At 40.9% G+C, this 21557-nt stretch overlaps 1 protein-coding gene and 1 non-coding gene across 2 annotated transcripts; one reads left to right on the top strand and one right to left on the bottom strand.

Annotated features, from left to right (window-relative positions):
• Positions 1-17389: 17389 nt before the first annotated feature.
• LOC104114655 (uncharacterized) lies at positions 17390-18836 on the bottom strand. The gene is made up of 3 exons (XM_070199093.1): positions 18318-18836; positions 17802-18028; positions 17390-17552 (listed from the first exon to the last, which is right to left on the bottom strand). The coding sequence occupies exons 1-3, from the start codon at positions 18834-18836 to the stop codon at positions 17390-17392; spliced, it is 909 nt and encodes a 302-aa protein (XP_070055194.1).
• Positions 18837-20405: 1569 nt separating this feature from the next.
• On the top strand, positions 20406-20512 carry LOC117281080 (small nucleolar RNA R71). The gene has a single exon (XR_004511677.1). It is a non-coding gene; the product is annotated as a small nucleolar RNA R71 (small nucleolar RNA).
• The last annotated feature ends 1045 nt before the right edge of the window (positions 20513-21557 follow it).

Genomic DNA, 21557 nt, shown 5'->3' with positions numbered 1-21557 from the left:
CCAAACGTCACTCAAATCTCCCAATTTAACTCTCCAATCCCTAGCCTAGAAACCCCAAAATTCCACCTCAAAAACACACAATCTAGGGGGAAAATTCAATGGGGAAACAATATTATTGAATAAAAATGATCAAGAGTGACTTACCTCAAAACCCCCTCGAAAATCCTCTCAAAAATTGCCTTCGCACCGGCGCAACTCCCCACCTCATAGAAATCCGCTCCTACGATGATCCTTCGCTTCTACGATCGCGCATATGCGACCAAATTCATCGCATGTGCGATTGCACCAGATCTGGTGCACTTCAGCAATCCTTCAATTCCAAACCTTGATCCATTAACCATCCAAACTCCACCCAAGGCCCCCGGGACCTCAACCAAACATGCATACAAGTTCTAAAATACAATATGAACTTAGTAGAGGCCTCAAATCAGATCAACCAACATTAAAAATACCAATCGCAGTTCAATTCAAGCCTAACAAAAACTAAGAAATTTCAACTTCTGTAATCGATGCCGAAACCTTTCAAATCACATTCGATTGACCTCAAATTTTTCACACAAGTCATAAATGGCACAACGGTCCTATTACAACTTTCGGAACCAAAATCCGAGCCCGGTAACCACAAAGTCAATTCTCGGTCAAACTTCTCAATTTCCAAAACTTCTAATTTTCCAACTTTCGCCATTTCAAGACTAAATCAACTATAGACCTCCAAATCACTATCCAGACACACTCCTAAGTACAAAAATCACCCAACGGAGCTATCAGAACCATCAAAACTCTATTCCTGAGCCATTTACACATAAGTCAACCTTTTCAACTTAAGCTTCCAACCTTGAGACTAAGTGTCTCAACTCATTTCGAAACATCCTCGAAACCGAACCAACTACACCGGTAAGTCACATAACGACAATTGAGCATAAAATAAGCAGTTAATGGGGAACGGGGCTATAACACTCAAAACGACTGGCCGGGTCGTTACATCCTCCCCCTCTTAAACAAACGTTCGTTCTCGAACGGGTCTAGAATCATACTTGGAGTCTCAAATAGGCATGGATATATGCTCCGCATCTCCCGATCGGTCTCCCAAGTAGCCTCATCGATTGGCTGACCTCTCCACTACACCTTCACTTATGCTATGTTTTCTGACCTCAACTTTCAAGCCTGCCAATCCAAAATGCCCACTGGCTCCACATCATAAGTCAAATCACCATCCAACTGAACAGTGTTGAAGTCCAAAACATGATACGGATCGCCAACATACTTCTGGAGCATAGAAACATGAAACAGTGGATGAACACTCAACAGACTAGGCGGCAAGGCAAGCTTGTAAGTCACCTCTCCAATCCTCTAAAGCACCTCAAATGACCCGATATACCGAAGGCTAAACTTGCCCTTCTTCCCGAACCTCATAACACCCTTCATGGGTGAAACCTTGAGTAGTACCTTCTCCCCCACTATGTAAACAACATCGCAAACCTTTCGGTCGGCATAACTCTTCTATCTAGACTGCGCCGTGCGAAGCCAATCCTGAATCCATTTAACCTTGTCCAAAGCATCTTGAACTAAGTCAGTACCCAATAGCCTAGCCTCACCGGCTCAAACTAACCTATTGGAGACCAACACTGTCTCCCATACAAAGCCTCGTACAGAGCCATATGAATGTTTGATTGGTAGTTGTTGCTATAGGCAAACTCCACAAGCGACAGAAATTATTCCCATGGACCCCCGAAATCTATGACACACGCGCATAGCATATCCTCTAATATTTGAATAGTGCGCTCGGACTTACCATCTATCTGAGGGTGAAATGTTGTACTCAACTCAACCTGTGTGCCCAACTCTCACTAGAGTGCTCTCCAAACCTGCAATGTAAACCGTGTGCCCCGATCTGAAATGATAGACACCGGAACACTGTGAAGCGAACAATATCACGGATGTAGATCTCAGCCAACTGCTCCAAACAAAAAAGTAGTCCTAACTGGAATGAAATTCGCGGACTTGGTCAACCGATCCACAATCACCCAAATAGCATCAAACTTTCTCGATGTCCGTGGGAGCCCAACTAAAAAATCCATGGCGATACGCTCCCATTTCCACTCCGGAATCTCAAGCCTCTGAAGCAATCCGGCCGTTCTTTGATGCTCGTACTTCACCTGATAATAGTTTAGGAACCGAGCTACAAACCCCACTATATCCTTCTTCATCCTCATCCACCAATAGTGCTGCCTCAAGTCCTGATACATCTTTGCGGCACCCGGATAAATGGAATACCGTGAACTGTTGGCCTCCTCACGGATCAACTCACATAGCCCATCTACATTATTCACACAAATCCAACCCTGAATCCTCAACACTCCATCATCCTTAATAGTAACATCTTTAGCATCATCGTGCTGAACCGTGTCCTTAAGGACAAGCAAATGGGGATCATTATACTGGCGCTCTCTAATGCGATCATATAAGGAAGACCGATAAACCACACAAGCTAGAACCCGATCGGGATCCGAAACATCTAATCTCACGAACTAGTTGGCCAAATCCTGAACATCAGCTACAAGAGGTCTCTCACTAACAGGAATAAATGCAAGGCTACCCATACTCACCGCTTTTCGACTCAAGGCATCGGCTACCACATTCGCCTTCCTGGGATGATACAGAATAGTAATATCATAGTCCTTAAGCAGCTCCAACCATCTCTGTTGTATCAAATTTAGATCCTTTTATTTGAACAAGTTCTGGAGACTCCGATGATCCATAAATACCTCACAAGACACACCATAGAGATAATGCCTCTAAATCTTCAATGCATGAATAGTGGCGGCCAACTCCAAATCATGAACAAGGTAGTTCTTCTCATGGGGATTCAATTGGCGTGAAGCATAAGCAATCATTCTACCCTCCTACATCAAGACACACCCAAGGCCAATCCGAGAAGCATCAAAATACACGGTATAAGAGCCTGACACTGAAGGCAAAACTAGAACTGGAGTTGTGGTCAAGGCAGTCTTGAGCTTCTGAAAGCTCTCCTCACACTCATCTGACCACCTGAATGGAGCACTTCTAGGTCAATCTGGTCAGAAGAGCTGCAATGGATGAGAAATCCTTTACAAAGCGATGATAATATCCGGTCAAGCTAAGAAATCTCTGAATCTTAGTAGCTGAAGACGGTCTTGGTCAACTCTGAACCGCCTCTATCTTCTTTGGATCCACCTTAATCTCCTTACTAGACACCACGTGCCCCAAGAACACCACCGAACGAAGCCAAAACTCATACTTGGAGAACTTGGCATAAAGTTTCACCTCCCTTAACCATTGTAGTACAATCCTAAAATACTGGGCATGCTCCTCCTGGCTATGTGAGTACACTAGGATATCATCAATGAATAATATAACAAATGAATCAAGATATGACTGAAATATTGTGTTCATCAGATGCATGAATGCTGCTGGGGTGTTGGTCAGCTCAAAATACATCACAAGGAACTCATAGTAACCATAGCGGGTCCTGAATGCCGTCTTTAGAATATCCGAGTCCCGAATCTTCAACGGGTGATACCTAGACCTCAAATCAATCTTAAAGAAGACCCCCGCTCCTTGAAGCTGGTCAAATATATTATCAATGCACAGAAAAAGATACTTGTTCTTGATTGTAACTTTGTTCAACTGCCTATAATCGATGCACATCCGCATAGTACCATCCTTCTTCTTAACAAACAGAACTGGTGCACCCCAAGGAGACACACTAGGCCTAATAAACCCTTATCAAGAAGTTCCTGAAGCTACTCTTTCAATCCCTTTAACTCTGCTGGTGCCATACGATTCGGAGGAATAGAAATGGACTAAAGCACCAAGTCAATACCAAAATCAATATCCCTTTCGGATGGCATGCCTGGCAGGTCTGTAGGAAACACATCCGGAAAGTCTCATACTACCGGTACAGAATCAATAGTAGGGGTATCGGCACCAACATCCCTTACAAAGGCCAAATATGACAGACACCCATTCCCAACCATTCGTTGGGCCTTCAGATAAGAAATCACCCTACTGGGAACATAATCTAGAGAACCTCTCCACTGCTTAATAGGCAACCGCAGCATCGCCAATGTCATAATCTTAGCGTGACAATCCAGAATAACATTACATGGAGATAGCCAGTCCATACCTAAAATTACGTTGAAGTCAATCATACTTAGCAATAAGAGATCAACTCTAGTCTCCAATCCCCCAATGGTCACTACACATGACCGATATACACGGTCCACAACAATAGTATCACCCACTGACATAGACACATGAACAAGTGAAACTAAAGACTCACGGGGCATATCCAAATAACGAGTAAAATAGGATGATACATAGGAATAATTAGAACGAGGGTTAAATAATGTGGAAGCATCCCTATGGCACACCGAGACAATACCTATGATCATTGCATCTGAAGCAACGACATCTGGCTTGGCAGGAATAGCATAGAATCGAGTCTGACTACTACCTGATCAGCCTCCTTCTCTAGGGCGACCTCTAACTGCCTGGCCCCTACCCCGAGTTGGCTGAGCGGGTGGTGTAACAGCTGGTGATGGTATTATCGATCGAGAACTCTATTGTAGAACCCCACTCAACAATCTAGGGCAGTCCCTCTTGAGATCACTCAATTATCCGCACTCAAAATAACCCTTCCTCTAACGGAGCTGTTTCTCCTGATAACCCGAGGAACTGCCTATAGAAACCTGAGCAGACGAGGCATGGTGAGAACTCTGCGCTGGTAATGCACTGAATTATGACTGACCTGAACTAGCACTGCAAGAAGCGTGGCTAACTGAAACACTACGATGAGCTGGACGAGCCCTCTGAGCGAGCCTCTAAGGACGACCCCTACTATGGTGGGGCTGACCCCAGAATAAACACCGCTGAAACCACCTAAACCATGAGGCCTCTTGGCCTCCCTCTCCTTACGCTCCTGGCTACGAACAAACTCTAGCCGCCAAGCAATATCAACAACCTTATCAAACCTAGCACCTGATACACTATCACGAGTCATAACAAAATGCAACTGATAGGTGAGGACATCAATGAACCTCCTAATCATCTCCCTCTCGGTGGGAACCAACCAAACTGTTTGACGAGCCAACTCTGAAAACCTCATCTCATACTGGGTAACAGATATGCCCTCTTGACGTAGCTGCTCGAACTACCTACGCAGCTCCTCCCTACGGGCCTGTGGCACAAACTTCTCTAATAAGAGAATGAAGAACTCATTCCATGAAAATGGTGCTGCACTGACTGGCCTACTCCTTTCATAGGTCTCCCACCATATGAAAGATGCCCCAATCAACTAAAAAGTAGTAAATGAGACCCCACTGGTCTCCATAATACCCGCCGTGCGAATAATCCATTGGCACCTATCCAAGAAATCCGGAGCATCCTCTGACTCAGCCCCACTTCATCATGGAGGCTCGAGCCTCCCAAACCTCTCTAGTCTCTTCTGCTCCTCATCACACATAACGGGACCCATCTGGGCCTAAGAAACTATAATCGATTAGACTGGTAGTACCCCCGGTGTCTGAAGTCCCTACACCATCTGCTCTAGAGTGCGGGCGGCGGGAGTCTGAGTATCTCCCCCCGACCTGAGAAGTGACTGCTCCGTCCGGAACTGAAACCGCCTGGGCAAGGCTAGTGCAAACTATCAATATCTGGGCCAAAGCTTGTGATGTCTCCTATCATGATACTAGGAAAGCCGACAACTCACACATACCAACAATTTCAATGTAAAAATATACTAAAATAGGTTTAAATAAATGAAAATCTCATAAAACTTGATGGAAACGCCTCAACTCATACAAATTTTTTCCCCAAAATCTGGGTATCACTAAGTACATGAGCATCTATACAGTAACACATTCTAATACACTGTCTAAGAAAGTAGAACAGATTAATCAAAAACTAGGAGATAGGGGAGGAGAGTCAAGGTCTACGGACGCCAAAGCAGCTGGAAAATGCCTGGATCTGCACACGAGGTGCAGGGTGTAGTGTGAGTACAACTAACTTAATAAGTATCGCAAATAACAAGGCAAGGTAAGAGAAGCTTAAATTATTGAGGATACTAGCTATTTCAGTGTCTGCCTTTTTGGACCAGCATAAAACAATATTTAAGGCTTCGTGGGAAGAATATCTGTGTGTGCATGTGCACTATTTCTCAAATACCTTGCTCAATACGTATTATGGCATATAGAGGAAGGAAACAAGTAAATCAGATAAATGATCAAGAAAATACAAGTTTCACACACTACACGGACAACTCACGTGCTGTATGGACAACTCACGTGCTAACAATAGAACCTGCACGGATAACTCACGTGCGACACGGATAACTCACGTGTCAATATTATAAATATATGGATCCACACAAATAACTCACGGGCTGCACAGAAAACTCACGTGCCAATAATATCAATACATGGATCTACACGGACAACTCACGTGACAATAACATAATCTGCCTGGCATAGCCGCAGGCCCCAACCCAAACATATCATACATAAGCAATAAAGCAAGCATACATGTATATGATGAATGAAATAAGATTCTCATGTCCCTGGACTGGTGTAAATGACATGCTAAAGTGTAGTCATGTGCAAAGTGTGTTATCGTATCTCAAACCGGCAATTTCATCAATGAAAAGCATTTATCAAGTTTGTTCAGGGGTTAAACCTCTAAGTAGCCTCATCATGGCTCAATTAGATCACATAAATTATTACAGCATGTGATATATCATAGCTTAAAACTTAACAGCCATTTCTAGGCTTATAAGAGCCCGAGCACAACCCAAACATGAATATATAGTCCCGGTGCTCGTACATGGGCTCATTACCATACATGTGCTTACATAAAAGCATGTGGCTATCACAATAATTTAGGCAACTGGTGCCTTAACCGAGTTTAAATACGATACTTACCTCAAGCTAATCGAATCACTCCACTAGCAAGCCCTTTCCTCTCGAATCAACATCCGAATGCATCGAATCTAGCCCCAAACAATTTGATACAAACAACTAAAGCTATTGGAATTAGTTCCATATGAAAATGCTAAATTCTTAATCAAAGTCAAAAAGTCAACTCAAAGTCAACCATCGGGCGCACGTTTCGGAATCCAATAAAAGTTACAACATTCGAAAACCCATTCAACCACGAGTCCAACCATGCAAAATTTACCAAATTCCGGCACCAAATTGTCACTCAAATCCCCAAATTTAACTCTCCAATCCTTAGCCTAGAACTCCCAAAATTCCACCTTAAAAATACACAATCTAGGAGGGAAATTCAATGGGGAAACAATATTATTAAATAAAAATGATCAAGAGTGACTTACTTCAAAAACCCCTCGAAAATCCTCTCAAACATTGCCTTAGTATGAGCATGAAATGTGCAAATGATTAAAATCACGAAACCCTCGAGTTTTAAACACTGCCTAGCCCTTTTCGCTTCTACGAATCATTTAACCGCACATGCAGTTCTACTTTTGCGGTCAAAGCTACGCATCTGCGGAGTTACACTAGACATCAGCCTTGCACACCTGTGGCCATTAGTCCGCACCTGCGGCCTCGCTTCTGCGAGAAGACTTCTGCTTCTGCGGACCTGCCTCACCAGACCTCCTTTCGCTTCTGCGATGCTCCTTCCGCATCTGCGAACTCGCAGGTGCGGAAATTCCCTTCGAACCTGCGCAACTCCCCAGATCACCCATATTCGCTCCTGTGATAGCTCCTTCGCTTCTGCAGTCGCGTACATGCGACCAAATTCATCGCAGGTGCGATCGCACCAAACCCGGTGCACTTCAACAATCCTTCAATACCAAACTTCGATCCATTAACCATCCAAACTCCACCCGAGGCCCCCGGGACCTCAACCAAACATACCAACAAGTCTTAAAACACTATAAAAACGTAGTTGAGGACTTAAATCACATCAACGAACATAAAAAACACGAATCACACCTCAAATCAAGCCTAACAAAAACTAAGAAATTCCAACTTCTACAATCGATGCCGAAACCTATCAAATCAAGTCCAACTGACCTCAAATTTTGCACACAAGTCATAAATGGTACAACAGACCTATTCCAACTCTCAAAATCAAAATTCGATCCCCGTAACCACAATGTCCACCATCAGTCAAACTTCTCAATTTCCAAAACTTCTAATTTTCCAACTTTTGACATTTCAAGCCTAAATCAACTATGGACCTTCAAATCACTATACGGACACACTCCTAAGTCCAAAATCACCCAACGGAGCTATCAGAACCATCAAAACTCTATTCCGGAGCCATTTACACATAAGTCAACATCCAGTCAACCTTTTCAACTTAAACTTCCAACCTTGAGACTAAGTGTCTCAACTCATTTCGAAACATCCCCGGAGCCGAACCAACTACCCCAGAAATTCACATAACAATAATTAAGCATAAAATAAGCAGTAAATGGGGGAATGGAGCAACAACACTCAAAACGATCGGTCGGGTCGTTACCTATATTTTATATGATGCATACGTTGCTTATTTAATTCTTTATATTTTGTGTTACAATTATTATAAATGGTGTTTAATTGCATAGGGGTGCAATAGAAAGGATCAAAATGTGAAATTATATAATCGTGAACAATTAAATATATTACAATTATGAAGTTTTAAACTGTCGTAATATTAAATTAGAAACAAATTGTAGTTTTTGGTTGCAAAACTGGCGGCTCAAAACTACCACAATAAACAATGAAAAGGCCATACTAAGAATTGTAATCTCTTAAAATTTTGATAGCAATAACGGCGGTTTGTAAACGCCATAATTAACATCTTACAAAAGGCCACATTAAACAATGCATATTATGGCGGTTTTGAGCTACTATTATGGCGACTAAGATGAAACCACCGTATACACTTTGTGGTGAAAGGGATTGTGGCATTATGGAATTGTCGTTAAATCATATCGTGGCAGTTATAAACCGCCGTTATAGATAAATAAAACCGCCACAATAACAACCTTTTTTTGTATTGGATCTCAAAATTTACATGTTGAAGTAGTTGTTATCCAAGATTATATCCATCATTTGCCATGCTAAGCTTGTGTTCTCTTTAATCATATTGATTAATACCATAGAATCACATTCAAGGAAGATGTTTTGGAAACCCCGTGAAATACACAACTTCACCCCAGCTACGCTTCCTTTGCCTCCACCAAATTACTACTGCCCCTTCTCATGTTTACATAAGAGAAGCTTTGTTTGTATACGTGACCATAGGTCTGTCATTTCACTGCTATTCAAAATTTCTGCTCCCCTTTAGTTTTGTTGAGTAAACTCTTCACTTTCCCTTTGTTTTCTTCTTTCTCTATCCTGCTGCCTCCAGACTCCAGCCAGTACTATAAATTTTCGCAAGAGTATTCAAACTTGAATGAAGTAAAAACAATTTCACGAAAAGAGTGTTCATTATATATTATACAACTCTAAAACCTAATATTTTATCTATATATAGTGTAATTTTAGATGAAGGGTGGTCGGTTGAACACCCTTCGGATAATGTAGCTTCGCCCCTGGCTCTAGCTATGGTGGCTCGAATACCAGCCTTAATGTTTGGCAGCTCTGATCCGAAAAGATGGAAACTAATTCATCGCATCCATTTGCATATTGGCTCTACTATTTTACATATGCCGATAATGAAATAGACGTGCATAAGAGCATTATATTCCAACAAAAGCATTGAAGATTTCACTCCAAAGTTTAAGATTGTGAATTGCTCATAAACTATGTAACAAGGAGAAAAAAATCATATATTTGCATATTAGAAAACAAATAGTGTATTAGATCCAATACTTTTATACATACACAACATAACATAAGTTAAATACTAAAGTAGTTTAATTGTTTAATCACCTGCATGCAGTCGACCACAACTTTGAACCTTATTTCATTGCAATTAAGAATCTATATTATGGAGGAAGTTAGAGATGATCTCACCTTTACTTCTGCCTTTTTCATTGTCTTGATCATGTATCTGTCATTATTTGTCATGTCGAGAAGCTTCCACTTTTTCAGGGGAGCTTAGTTCTTTAAGAGGAACATATATACTCCGTTGCATCCACCTTAAATAACATCCTTAAAGCCCTAGACAATATATTGGTCGAAAATGCTTAAACCTTTATATTTTTACACCCAAAGTCTCCTAACTCTCAGCACCAACTTGCTCTGGGTATTCTAGTTCAAAATGCATTAGACATTATGTTACAGTGTGGCCAGTAAAAATATTTCTTGTTGTAATAATATACAGAAGATGTGATCAGTAGTTCCAATCTGTATTGGGAACAAAGAGTATGAAATATATATTACTGAAAGCCTAGACTTCTTTTTCCTATTGTCAAGGTAAGAATATCACCAAGCTGTCCACTTGTACTCAATACGTAGAAAAGTTAAAAACAAATATTGAGATATAAATGATTATGCATTTTGTATGATATTTCCTATTCCCCATAGGGAGACATAAAATGCCACCAGAATTTTGAAGTTGTGTAAGATAATTGAAACCTCCAGAGAGTGCCATAGAATGATGTAGAATTTGTTAAAGCTCATGGATAAACATATAACACCCCCTATTAACAGTTATATAATTTGTTAAAGCTCATGGATAACCATACAGTACCCCCTATTAACAGTTTATATATATATATATTGCTCCCAAATGCACACGCAAGTATACGTGGTGGTACAAGTAATAAAGTGATAAATTGCGTGTCGAACCTACAAAGACTTGTGTTAACTACCTACTAATTTCACCAAGATTATTATTCAGTCGATTCAATCAGAGTTCAAAGTGTGATTATACTAAGCAATAATTCTAAAAAGTAACTAATTAATCAAGCAGAAAAATAATTGTTGTGTATTTAGTAGAGATGAATATTCCAAGGTTGTGATCGATTCACCAATCCTATTGTAATCTAATTAACTCTCCCTTTCATATAATTCACTCATGGTTTCTAATTAATCGAATAATTGCTCTCGTAGTATTCTCCCGAATTACTACTTGCCTATTCTAAATTGATTAACGCATATGTTCATATGGAATCAATCTATTAATAACGCATTAATATTATGATATTTAATTAGTCATGGTGACTAGGTATATTCCTATCCTAACCACAAATCTGCCCGCCCACTCAGAGTTAAGATCATTCCCTCTTCAGTTCTTCTTTAATCTAGATATAGCTTTCCCAAGTATAACATAGATAGTAAATAGAACCTAACTGTTGGCCAGACAATTAAGCAATTAATTATAGAATTGAAGAAACAATCATATATTAGCAATTTGTAATCAAATTTAAGTCAAAATCTAACAACAATATTTATGGCTAAATCACAACCCTAGAACTATGGGTTTTAGCCACTCATGATAATATCAAAACAAATTCACTAAGTGTTGAAAAATTGATAATACTAAGAAACGATGAAGAAAACTTTGATATCCTCGCTCCCGGATGTTCCTCGTGTGTATTTTTCCCTCAAAGTGGCATCTCCCCTCTCAAAAGAGGCTTAGTCATGCTTTTATACGCGTTTGGGGGAGGGGGGGTCTTGGGCCGAAATAACCTTGTCCCGGGCGAACTGGGAGAATGTTTCCATCACTAGCGCCCAGCCCAGGGTAGCGTGGAGTGCTAGCCCTGACGCTAGACTTTTTAACATTCTGACTTCTGCGGCATAGGTAGCGCCCTACGCTGTCTGTGGCGCTACTTTGTGACTTTTTCACTTTTCTTCCCTTTTTCTCTTTAATTCACGCACCTTCGTCCCAAATTGCCTCCAGATGATTCCTACACATAAAAATACCACATATTAGCACAAATTATTACATTACACATCCGAAATCTACGAGACATGAGTAAAATATGAGGCAATATGCATATAAATATATATACTTTAAGCAGATTATCCACACCCCACACTTAGATTCTTGCTCATCCTTGAGAAATAATACTATCAACTACACCCCAACAACGTACACATCTCCACTAGAGAGGAGCACTTTAATTTTTAATCGTACACTCTACTCTTGACTATGATCGATACCGGCAATCAAGCATGAACATACAAATTTCATATTTTTCCCGTTTTAAACAAGCCCAAGTATACAAAATTCAATTCAACCAACTCAAACAACCTATCAATAACCAACCTACCTCAAGAGCTGACTCGTTACCACTAAGCACTCTCAACTCACGCACTCACCAATCAAGAGAAATTCACGACATCACTAATCCGTCATGAGATCATGAGCCCTCACCTACAAACACAAGAGTGAATATACAATAGTCCACACATTCCAGTATGACTTTCAACATAATTTAAGGAAATCACAAAATTGGAACAAAAATTGCACTCTCACAAAGAATTCATGTGCATCCCATCCTCGTACCATAAGCTTGCCCGTAGTGTACACCTCTACTAATCTAAGTCAGCAAAGTTTAGGATCAATTAGGACTTTATGGGTTGTAATATAGGCTAAGGGACGTGTATGATACATTTAGGAATAGTGACTGACCCTCCTAAGCACTTTAATACACTACACTAAAAAATCGAGCACATTTTCTTCTCAAGCAATTCACTTGCCACAACCATATACAACATAGCCTTTTTTTTCTCAATTAAGCATTTCTATATTTCCACTAGCACGAATTATTAAGATTAGGAGATGTGTGTTTTTCTACATTATGTGAATTATTTTTTCCTTTTCTTGCAATTTTTGTTTTTCTTTTTTTTTCTACACACACGCCATACATTAAGGTTCATCAGCTAGTGAACTTTTTTCACAACTTTAGTGCACCTTAAGGGACCTTCCATGGTTCCACGCGAAAGCTACTTTCCAATCTCTCACCTTACTTCTTTTAGCGACTAAGTTTCTTCGGAAGTAAAGGTTCAACAATTTCAAATTCAAAATACAATAGGGTATGGCTTGTAATGTGGGTACCAAGAAAAAGGTCAATAGGCTCAAAGGGGCTAGCAACGGAAATATTTTATTTTAAGTGACAAGAACATCTATTATCAAGCAAAGAACTACCCACGTCATCTCTTAGACTAGCACAACTTAATGATTTTGCTTCGATTAACACACGGAAAAAGTTCTATACTACACATGATAACACAAAATAACACAAATCCTTACACACACATTGCACATGAATCAATCAAGACGGTTCTGTTCAACTCTTAAGTCAATCAAGCACATATAATTGAGAAATTTTAAGCAATATTGCACTAGGTGACATACAAATCAAACAACTGAGAAAAGGCATCACAGAGTAGGCTATTTATTTTACTCAGGCATCACAATTCAAATCAAATGTATGGGAAGACAGAGTGCATGCCATCGCCTAATGTGCCAGCACCGAACATGTCAGTAGTTACCTCAGAGCAACTCAGTTTTCTTCCTATCCTTCCTAAAAAAACAAAGTACCGGGTTTGAGCTACACCTTTGAAAAAGAACCGGGACCAAAATAAAAGGCAAGGGATACTACCTAACTATCCTAAAAAAAAGATTTTTTTGGTGTTTTTAATCAGACTTTAATCCCTCAAGAAAATTATCCAAAAGATCCATCATCGGGAAAAGTCCGAGCTTTTTCATAATTTTTTTTTCTATTTTCGTATTTAATTTATTTTAAAACTAGACTGTGTCTACTACGGGTTCCTAAAAGAAAAACTAATAAAATAAAAAAAATAGATTTATACAATTTACATCACATAAAGTAGTTCCCCCACCCCACACTTAACATATGCATAGTCCCCAATGCATGTAAGAATTTAAAGCAAAGTAAGGTGGAAAGAAGAGCTCCCTGCTAGTCGGATTCCACCTCCTCAGAATACCCAGCAGCAGGAGCTTCGGCCTCATCATCATCATCCGCTCCCAGGGGCACCAAAGCCATGGGTCCCATGATGTTAGCATCAAGATCATCCTTAGTGTCGGAGCCTTCGTGGGTGTTCTCATCCTCTGATGGAAGAATTGGATAGATCATTACATAGATGCATATGCTCCTCGTCCGACACGCCCAACCTGCTCATGATCACATTTAGGGGGCTATAGAGATACCTGTTGAAGTTCTTGTCCCTCTCATTCTGTGTCGCATGTCTTATCTTAGACGTAGACTCAAACAACGATGTGATGTCCATCAACCTCTTGGGTGCCTCCTTAACCTCGTCATAACTGCGGTATTCAGGTACCTCCCGGGACAACATATACTGCGTTAGCAAGTTGCCAAAGAAGAATCTCTTGATTTTCCTCCAATATCGTGTGCAGTCCATCTCCCCTAACATGATCTCTCCCACATTGATGGGTCGCCCAGTAATCAGAAAAATATCAAACACTCGAGCTCTAGTGCACTTGTTGTTGTGCTCAACCGGCATTAGTCTGCCCTGCATGAAATTCTGCCACACCTTGGCAGTCTTGTTGAAGTCGAAGTGGATCATCTCAAGATGGGCATCACCCTTAGTTCTTGTCCACTTTGCATTCAAATCGACGCCACATAGATTGTGATGTATAACCTGATAGCTTGGGCATTTGACAAACGTTTGCAGCCTTCGCGGGTTAGGGCTATCAACACCCAAAAATTCGCATAAGGAACGCCTATCCATTAGCACCTCCTTTCTGTGGACCCGTGACATGAACAAGTCCCCATTCCAATTTGCGTAAAGATCTCACACCATACTCAAATTTGCATGGCCCGTTCACTCTAAGAACTTATCCATCTTCATTTCTTTTAACCGGGCAAGCACGTCCGGGAAGTTCTGTTCCAGAGTTTTCACATTAATTTCCATTTCAGAGACATATCGTCCATATGGCACAAAGTTATTATGCCATTGTATGGCATCCTCACGAACTAGATCCAAATGAGGCCTTGGTCCCGGTGTTGCCTTCTTCGATCCGTCGGCAACCTGTTTCCCTTTAGCTTGTTGAGAAGAGATTTCCCCTTGCTTGCGCTTTTTAGGAGCGAGAACAGTGGTTGAGGACGTCCCCACTCCTTTACCCTTGTTCGCACTATCACGAGCCATATCAACCTACAACAAAAATAATCATGAATGTGAGAATTAATCAAGAAATCCGTCGAAGATTATCATGAGAGTCAAAGATGATCCCACACTTAAAATTGAAGGCTCTATGTAATATACCCACAATATTAGTTGAAAATGCACAAGTGTTGCACCGCAAGGCGATGGGTACTCAAGACTTCCCCATGCCGCATAATTATAATGCACTAACTATGCACCACAAATCAAACAGTCGATCATGGCGATGTGACTTAGCATTAGTGCAAGCAAGTAACACATGGTCCCAATCTCTACAACTAATATACAACACTAGCTAATTCTAACACAGTGCTACAACATACATAGTACAAGATACATGGTATGGGTGGCATGGTTATAACATGTGAACATTAAAGATATGATTTAGGTTAGGTAAACCCACCCCCAACACCCCATAATTAGCCCGATATCACATACAACTACACTCGGCTACTCAGACTTCACCGGTGCCCAATTGACTCTTTCAATCATTTTATCAAACACATGGTGGGCATTAAGTGTGTTCAACTCAATTCAACAATGGTGGAAGATGGTGGCCCTCCCAAATTTTATGAAGTATAGGGAATTAAAGTTTACTACTCCGTATACAACACAACAACCAAGTTGTAACAACCAATTTTGTTCCACAATCGGGCCACCCACCATAGAACAAGTTCTAAGAAGCATCTTATGGGGGAATTTGGAGATGGGAGTTTGGGAGGGGGGATGGGCATTATAATCTACAAAATAAAAGAAAAAGGGGGAAGGAAAACATACCTGGGAGATTTGTAGATGAATGCGAGAGAACAATAAAAAAAACTATAACAATTGAGAGAGGGACGGAGATAGAGACGGGGGCAGAGAGGAGGGAAGAGTAGCAGGGAGAAAGAGAGAAGGGCTCGGGGGGTTAGAGTTATTATAATTAGGAGGGATTTGGGTATGGGTCATGGGTTCTAATATGAGGGTAGATGGTTCTAACTCATTCAACTGCAAGAGCCTCTTCTCGCCCGTAGCTTCAAAGTCCATATTTACTTTTTAATTGCCTAATACGCCTTGTGTTCAAGTTCAACCGGCAAGTGACATGCATTCCTATAAACAAGCTTATACGGGGATGCCCCACTTGGTGTTTTGTATGCAGTTATATATGCCCACAAGGCATCATCTAACTTTGCAGATCAATCCTTCCTATTCAAACTCACTCTCTTCTCTAATATCTGCTTTATTTCTCTGTTGGGCACCTCAGCTTGTCCTTGTCTGCGGGTGATATTCCATGGCAAATCTGTGGCGGACCACTTATTTGTTAGAAGGTTACTCAACAACCGATTGCAGAAATGTGTCCCTTCATCACTAATCAAGGCACGTGGAGTCCCAAACCTCGAGAATATGTTTTTCTTCACAAAAGCAGCTACCACCTTGACATCATTGATTGGAAATGAGATAGCCTCTACCCATTTTGACACGTAGTCAACCTCTAGCAAGATATATTTGTTTCCTCTAGACAATGGAAACGGTCCCATGAAGTCTATCCCCCACACATAAAAAATTTCCTCCTCCAGGATATTATTCAAAGGCATCTCATGCCTACTTGTAATTGTTCCTATTCTATGACACTGGTCACACTTATTAACAAACGCATGGGCATCCTTGAACAATGTTGGCCAAAAGAACCCAGACTGTAAATCTTTTGCAGCTATCCAACAATGTCCATGATGACCTCCATAAGGCGAGGCATAATAATCATACAACACCAATTCCACCTCATTTTCAAGAATGCATCTCCTCATCAACTGATCAGCACACTGTCTGTACAAGAATGGATCAACCCAGTAGTAGAAGTTCACATCATGTAGAAACCTCTTTCTAGCTTCAAATTCAATTTAGGGAGGAAGTACCCCACTCATAATACAATTCACATAATCCGCATAACATGGGGCAGGGTCTTGGGTGATAGCAAAAAGATGCTCATCAGGAAATACCTCCTTAATTTGTCTACCTTCCTCCACATGCTCATGATTTTCAGCCTTGATAGATGGTCGGCTACTTGTTTTTTTGTGCCCTTCCGATCTCGTATTTTTACATCAAATTCCAGCAATAACAAAACCCAGCGCGTCAATCTAGCCTTGGATTCCTTTTATTGTAAATGGATACCTGATTGCTGCATGGTTGGTATGGACTACAACTTTGGTTCCCACCAAGTATGCTGGAAATTTCTCAAAGGCCCACACAACGGCCAACAACTCCTTTTCAGTGGTGGTGTAATTCATCTATGTATCATCAAGAGTCTTACTCGCATAGTATGTCGATTAAAATATTTTGTCCTTCCTCTGGCCAAGCACTGCCCAATAGCATGGTAAGGACCAATCAGGTGCCACAATAATGGGGCCAGTCATGAACTTCTTTTTGAGCTCCTCAAATGCCTTCAGGCAGGCTTCATCAAAATTAAAGATTACATCCTTTTCAAGCAACCTGCACAAAAGAGTAGAAATGTTTGAAAAATCTATAATAAAATGTGTATAGAACCCCGCGTGTCCAAAGAAACTCCGGACACCCTTCACATAAATGGGTGGAGGTAATGTTTCAACCGCCTCCACCTTCGCCTTATCAACTTCAATGTCACTCCTTCACACTCTATGGTTCAACATGATTCCTTGTTGTACCATAAAATGGAACTTTTCCCAATTTAGCAATTAAATTGTTTCTTCACAACGGGCCAACACAATGCCCAAATTCTTCAAACAGTCATCATAAGAAGACCCAAAGACTGAAAAATCATCCATGAAGACTTCTACGAATTGCTCCACCATATCAGTAAAAATGGCCATCATACACCTCTGGAAAGTGGCCGGTGCATTACAAGGATCAAATGGCATTCGCTTGAAAGAAAAAGTACCATAAGGACATGTAAAAGTGGTCTTCTCCTGATCCTCTGGGAAAATGACAATCTAGTTGTACAGCAAATAACCATCAAGGAAGTATAATATTCGTGCCCCGCCAATCTGCCCAACATCTGGTCAATGAATGTAAGTGAAAAGTGATCCTTGCGGGTTGGTTTGTTGAGCCTTCTGTAGTCAATGCAAACTCTCCACCGCATCACAGTGCGAGTAGGAATTAGCTCATTTTTCTCATTCTCTACAACAGTCATCCCCCCTTTTAAGGCACACAATGCACTGGGCTCACCCAGTTGCTGTCAGAAATAGGGAAGATGATACCTGCCTCAAGCTACTTAATTACTTCCTTCTTCAAGACCTCTTTTATAATCGAATTTAATCTTCTTTGTTTCTCAATACTAGGGATGTGTCCATCTTCTAGAAAGATTTTATGCAAACAAAATGATGGACTGATTCCTTTTATATCAGCAATTGTCCACCCAATTGCTTTTTTATGCTCACGAAGCACTATGAGCAGCTTTTCTTCTTGCACATTAGTTAAGTTGGATGAGATAATCACTGGCAATGTTTCAGAGTTCCCCAAGTAAGCATAGCACAGGTGCACTAGAAGAGGTTTGAGCTCTAGCTTTGGAGCTTCGTCAATAAATGGTTTAGGAGGGGTCAGAGTAACAGGTTTGTCCAACTCCTCAAATCTCTCAAGCCCATGGACATATTTGCAAGACATGTTAAATACTTGCTCAATTTCTTCTATCATCTCATCTTCACTTTCTTCTTCATCCCCCATCAAGGCCCGTTCAAGAGGATCTATGGGGCTTATATAAGTCACCAATGAAGCCACATCACTTTCCACCACAGAAATCATGGATAGCTCTTCATAGTGGGTTGGCAGTCTGAGTGCTTTATACAGATTGAATACCTCCACTCAATCACCCACTCTCATTGTCATGTTTCTTTCACATACATCGATAATAGCTCAGCCCATGGCTAAGAATGGATGCCCTAAAATAAATAGGAATTCCTGATCATGCTCATAGTCCAAGATAATGAAATCAACATGGATTATGAAAGAACCCACTCGAACTAACACATCTTCAATCCAGTACTCCTTCAAGATGAGCAAGGGAGCGATCAACCAACTGTATAATCACTGTGGTTGGGCACGACTCACCAAATCGCTACTGTCTGAACACAGATAGCGACATCAAATTGATTCTCTCCCAAAGATCACACAAAGCTAGCTCGACTGCGTGCTTACCAATAGAGATTTGGAAAGTGAAACTACCTGGATCCTTCAATTTTTGAGGTAGATTGCTTTGAATTCTTGAGGTATATTCTTCAGTAAGTGCCACAGACTCAAACTCTGCCAACCTCCTCTTATTTTCCACTATGTCCTTGATGTATTTGGCATGTTTGGGCACTTCTTGCAAGATGTCTATGAACAGAATATTGTTTTGCACCTGCTTCAAAATATCAAGAAACATTTTATAAGCAGCATTATCCTTCACTTTCTGCAATCTCTGAGGGAATGTGGGTGGTGGCCTCGAAACTAATGATAGGGGTTGCTTTTTCACCGCCTCTTCAACTGGCTTCTCTGACTCTCTTTCCTTTTCTGATTCTGCTTCTATAGAGCCCAATTTCTCATTAAAGGTCACTTTTTTCTCTTTTTCGATGGGACTTCTTCTAACTGTCTCATATTCCTCAATGACATATCATTGATAGATATCTTAGGATTAGCCTTGGTGTTGCTTGGAAGAGCTCCAACTGGTCGAGTATTTTGGGAACTGGCAAGTTGCCCTATTTGTCACTCCAAATTTCTCATCGCTAATGCTTGGACCTGCTGGTCAGCCATCAATTTCTTTAGCATCTCCTTAATGTGACTCATCGGGTTTGTAGGTTGTTCAGCCTATGGTGGTCTATATTGTTGTTGAGGAGCTTGTGGCCTGTACTGATTCCGAGCATCTTGGTTTCCACCCCAAGAGAAGTTTGGGTGGTTCCTCCAATGTTCCCACACTGGTTTGTCTGGCCCCTATTTGTATTACCCACGAAACAAACAGACTCTGGATTAGTTGTGCATAAATTGCTCGTGTGACCCTCTCCATATACTTCAAAAACTATCTGCACCTATTTCACTGATTGAGCTTGTTGCTTGTTAATAACCAATGTTATTTTATTGACTTGGTTAGCCAATGTGGCAACCTGTGCTGATAATGCAGAAACAACGTCTAACTCGAGGACCCCTACGGATTTTTGAACTGTGTGTCTACCCATATCTCCTTGCAAATCAAGATTTCTTTTGGAGAATTTGTTCAATAATGCATATATCTTATCGAAGCTTTTCTCCAACACTTGACCTCCCACTGCAGCGTCCACCATAATTTTTGTCTCTGTATGGAGCCCTTCTATGAAGGTGTGAGCTAACACTTCATTTGTCTTGTTGTGATGAGGACAGTCTTTTAGCAGCCCCTTGAACCTTTCCCAAGATGAATATAAAGAATCCCCCGATTTATGTTTAAAGGCGACTATCTCACTTCTGATCTTTTTGCAGTTTTTCTTGAAGGAAAGAACCGTGTCAAAACTTTCCTCGCCAGATCATTCCATGATATAATAGAATTAGTTGGTTCCGCCTTCAACCACTTCTTTGCTTAGCCCAACAGAGAAAACAGGAACAATTTGAGCCTCACATAGTCTGGAGTGACTCCGTTAGTGATATAATTATCACTAATCTCAAAGAAGTTCAAGATGTGTTGTTGTGGATCCTCGTGTGGAAGACCCATAAACTGCCCTTTCGCATGTAGTAGCTGGATCATGCTCTACTTTGGCTCAAAGTGCCTAGTGATTCTGGGCTTCACAATGTTGGAGGTGACATTAGCAATGTTGGGTATCTCATGTTGCTCCTCTGCCATGTTCACAGGTAGTTGAACAAGTGCCTGAATATGTTCTGCATCCCTTGCTTCCCTCAACCTCCCGTCAAATATTCTCTCAGGTTCGGGGTCAAAGCCTTAAAGTCTATCCTGGCTTCTGACCCTTCACATTCAATCAAAGTTCCTGAGACCAGAGCAACCAATAAGAAACGTTAGAATTGACGAAATAAACAACTAAAGTAAAAAGTAGAAAGTAGCCAATATTCAAGTCCCCAATAACAACGCCAAAAACTTAATGCTACCAAATACACACGCAAGTATACGTGGTCGTACAAGTAATAAAGTGATAAATCGAGTGTCGAACCCACAAAGACTTATGTTAACTACCCACTAGTTTCACCAAGATTATAATTTAGTTAAGTCAATCTGAGTTCAAAAGTATAATTATACTAAGCAATAATTCTAAAAAGTAACTAATTAATCAAGCAACAAAATAGTTGTTGTGTATTAGGAGCACAAACTCCCACTACTCCCGCTCCGGAGCAGATGGCTCCCCAGAATCAGGCTCCAGCAGCCCCGCCAGTTGGGGTAGTTCAACCAGTTGTTGCGGCATAGATCGGTGATAGGCCCGCCATGTCTTTTGAGGCCTTATTGAAACTGGATAAGTTTACCAAGCTTTTTCCAGTTCACTTCAGTGGTACACCTTCTGAGGACCCACAGGA

This window comes from Nicotiana tomentosiformis, chromosome 3, assembly GCF_000390325.3.
Source record: "Nicotiana tomentosiformis chromosome 3, ASM39032v3, whole genome shotgun sequence".
NCBI lineage: Eukaryota > Viridiplantae > Streptophyta > Magnoliopsida > Solanales > Solanaceae > Nicotiana > Nicotiana tomentosiformis.
This window is presented reverse-complemented; position numbering and strand designations above follow the sequence as displayed.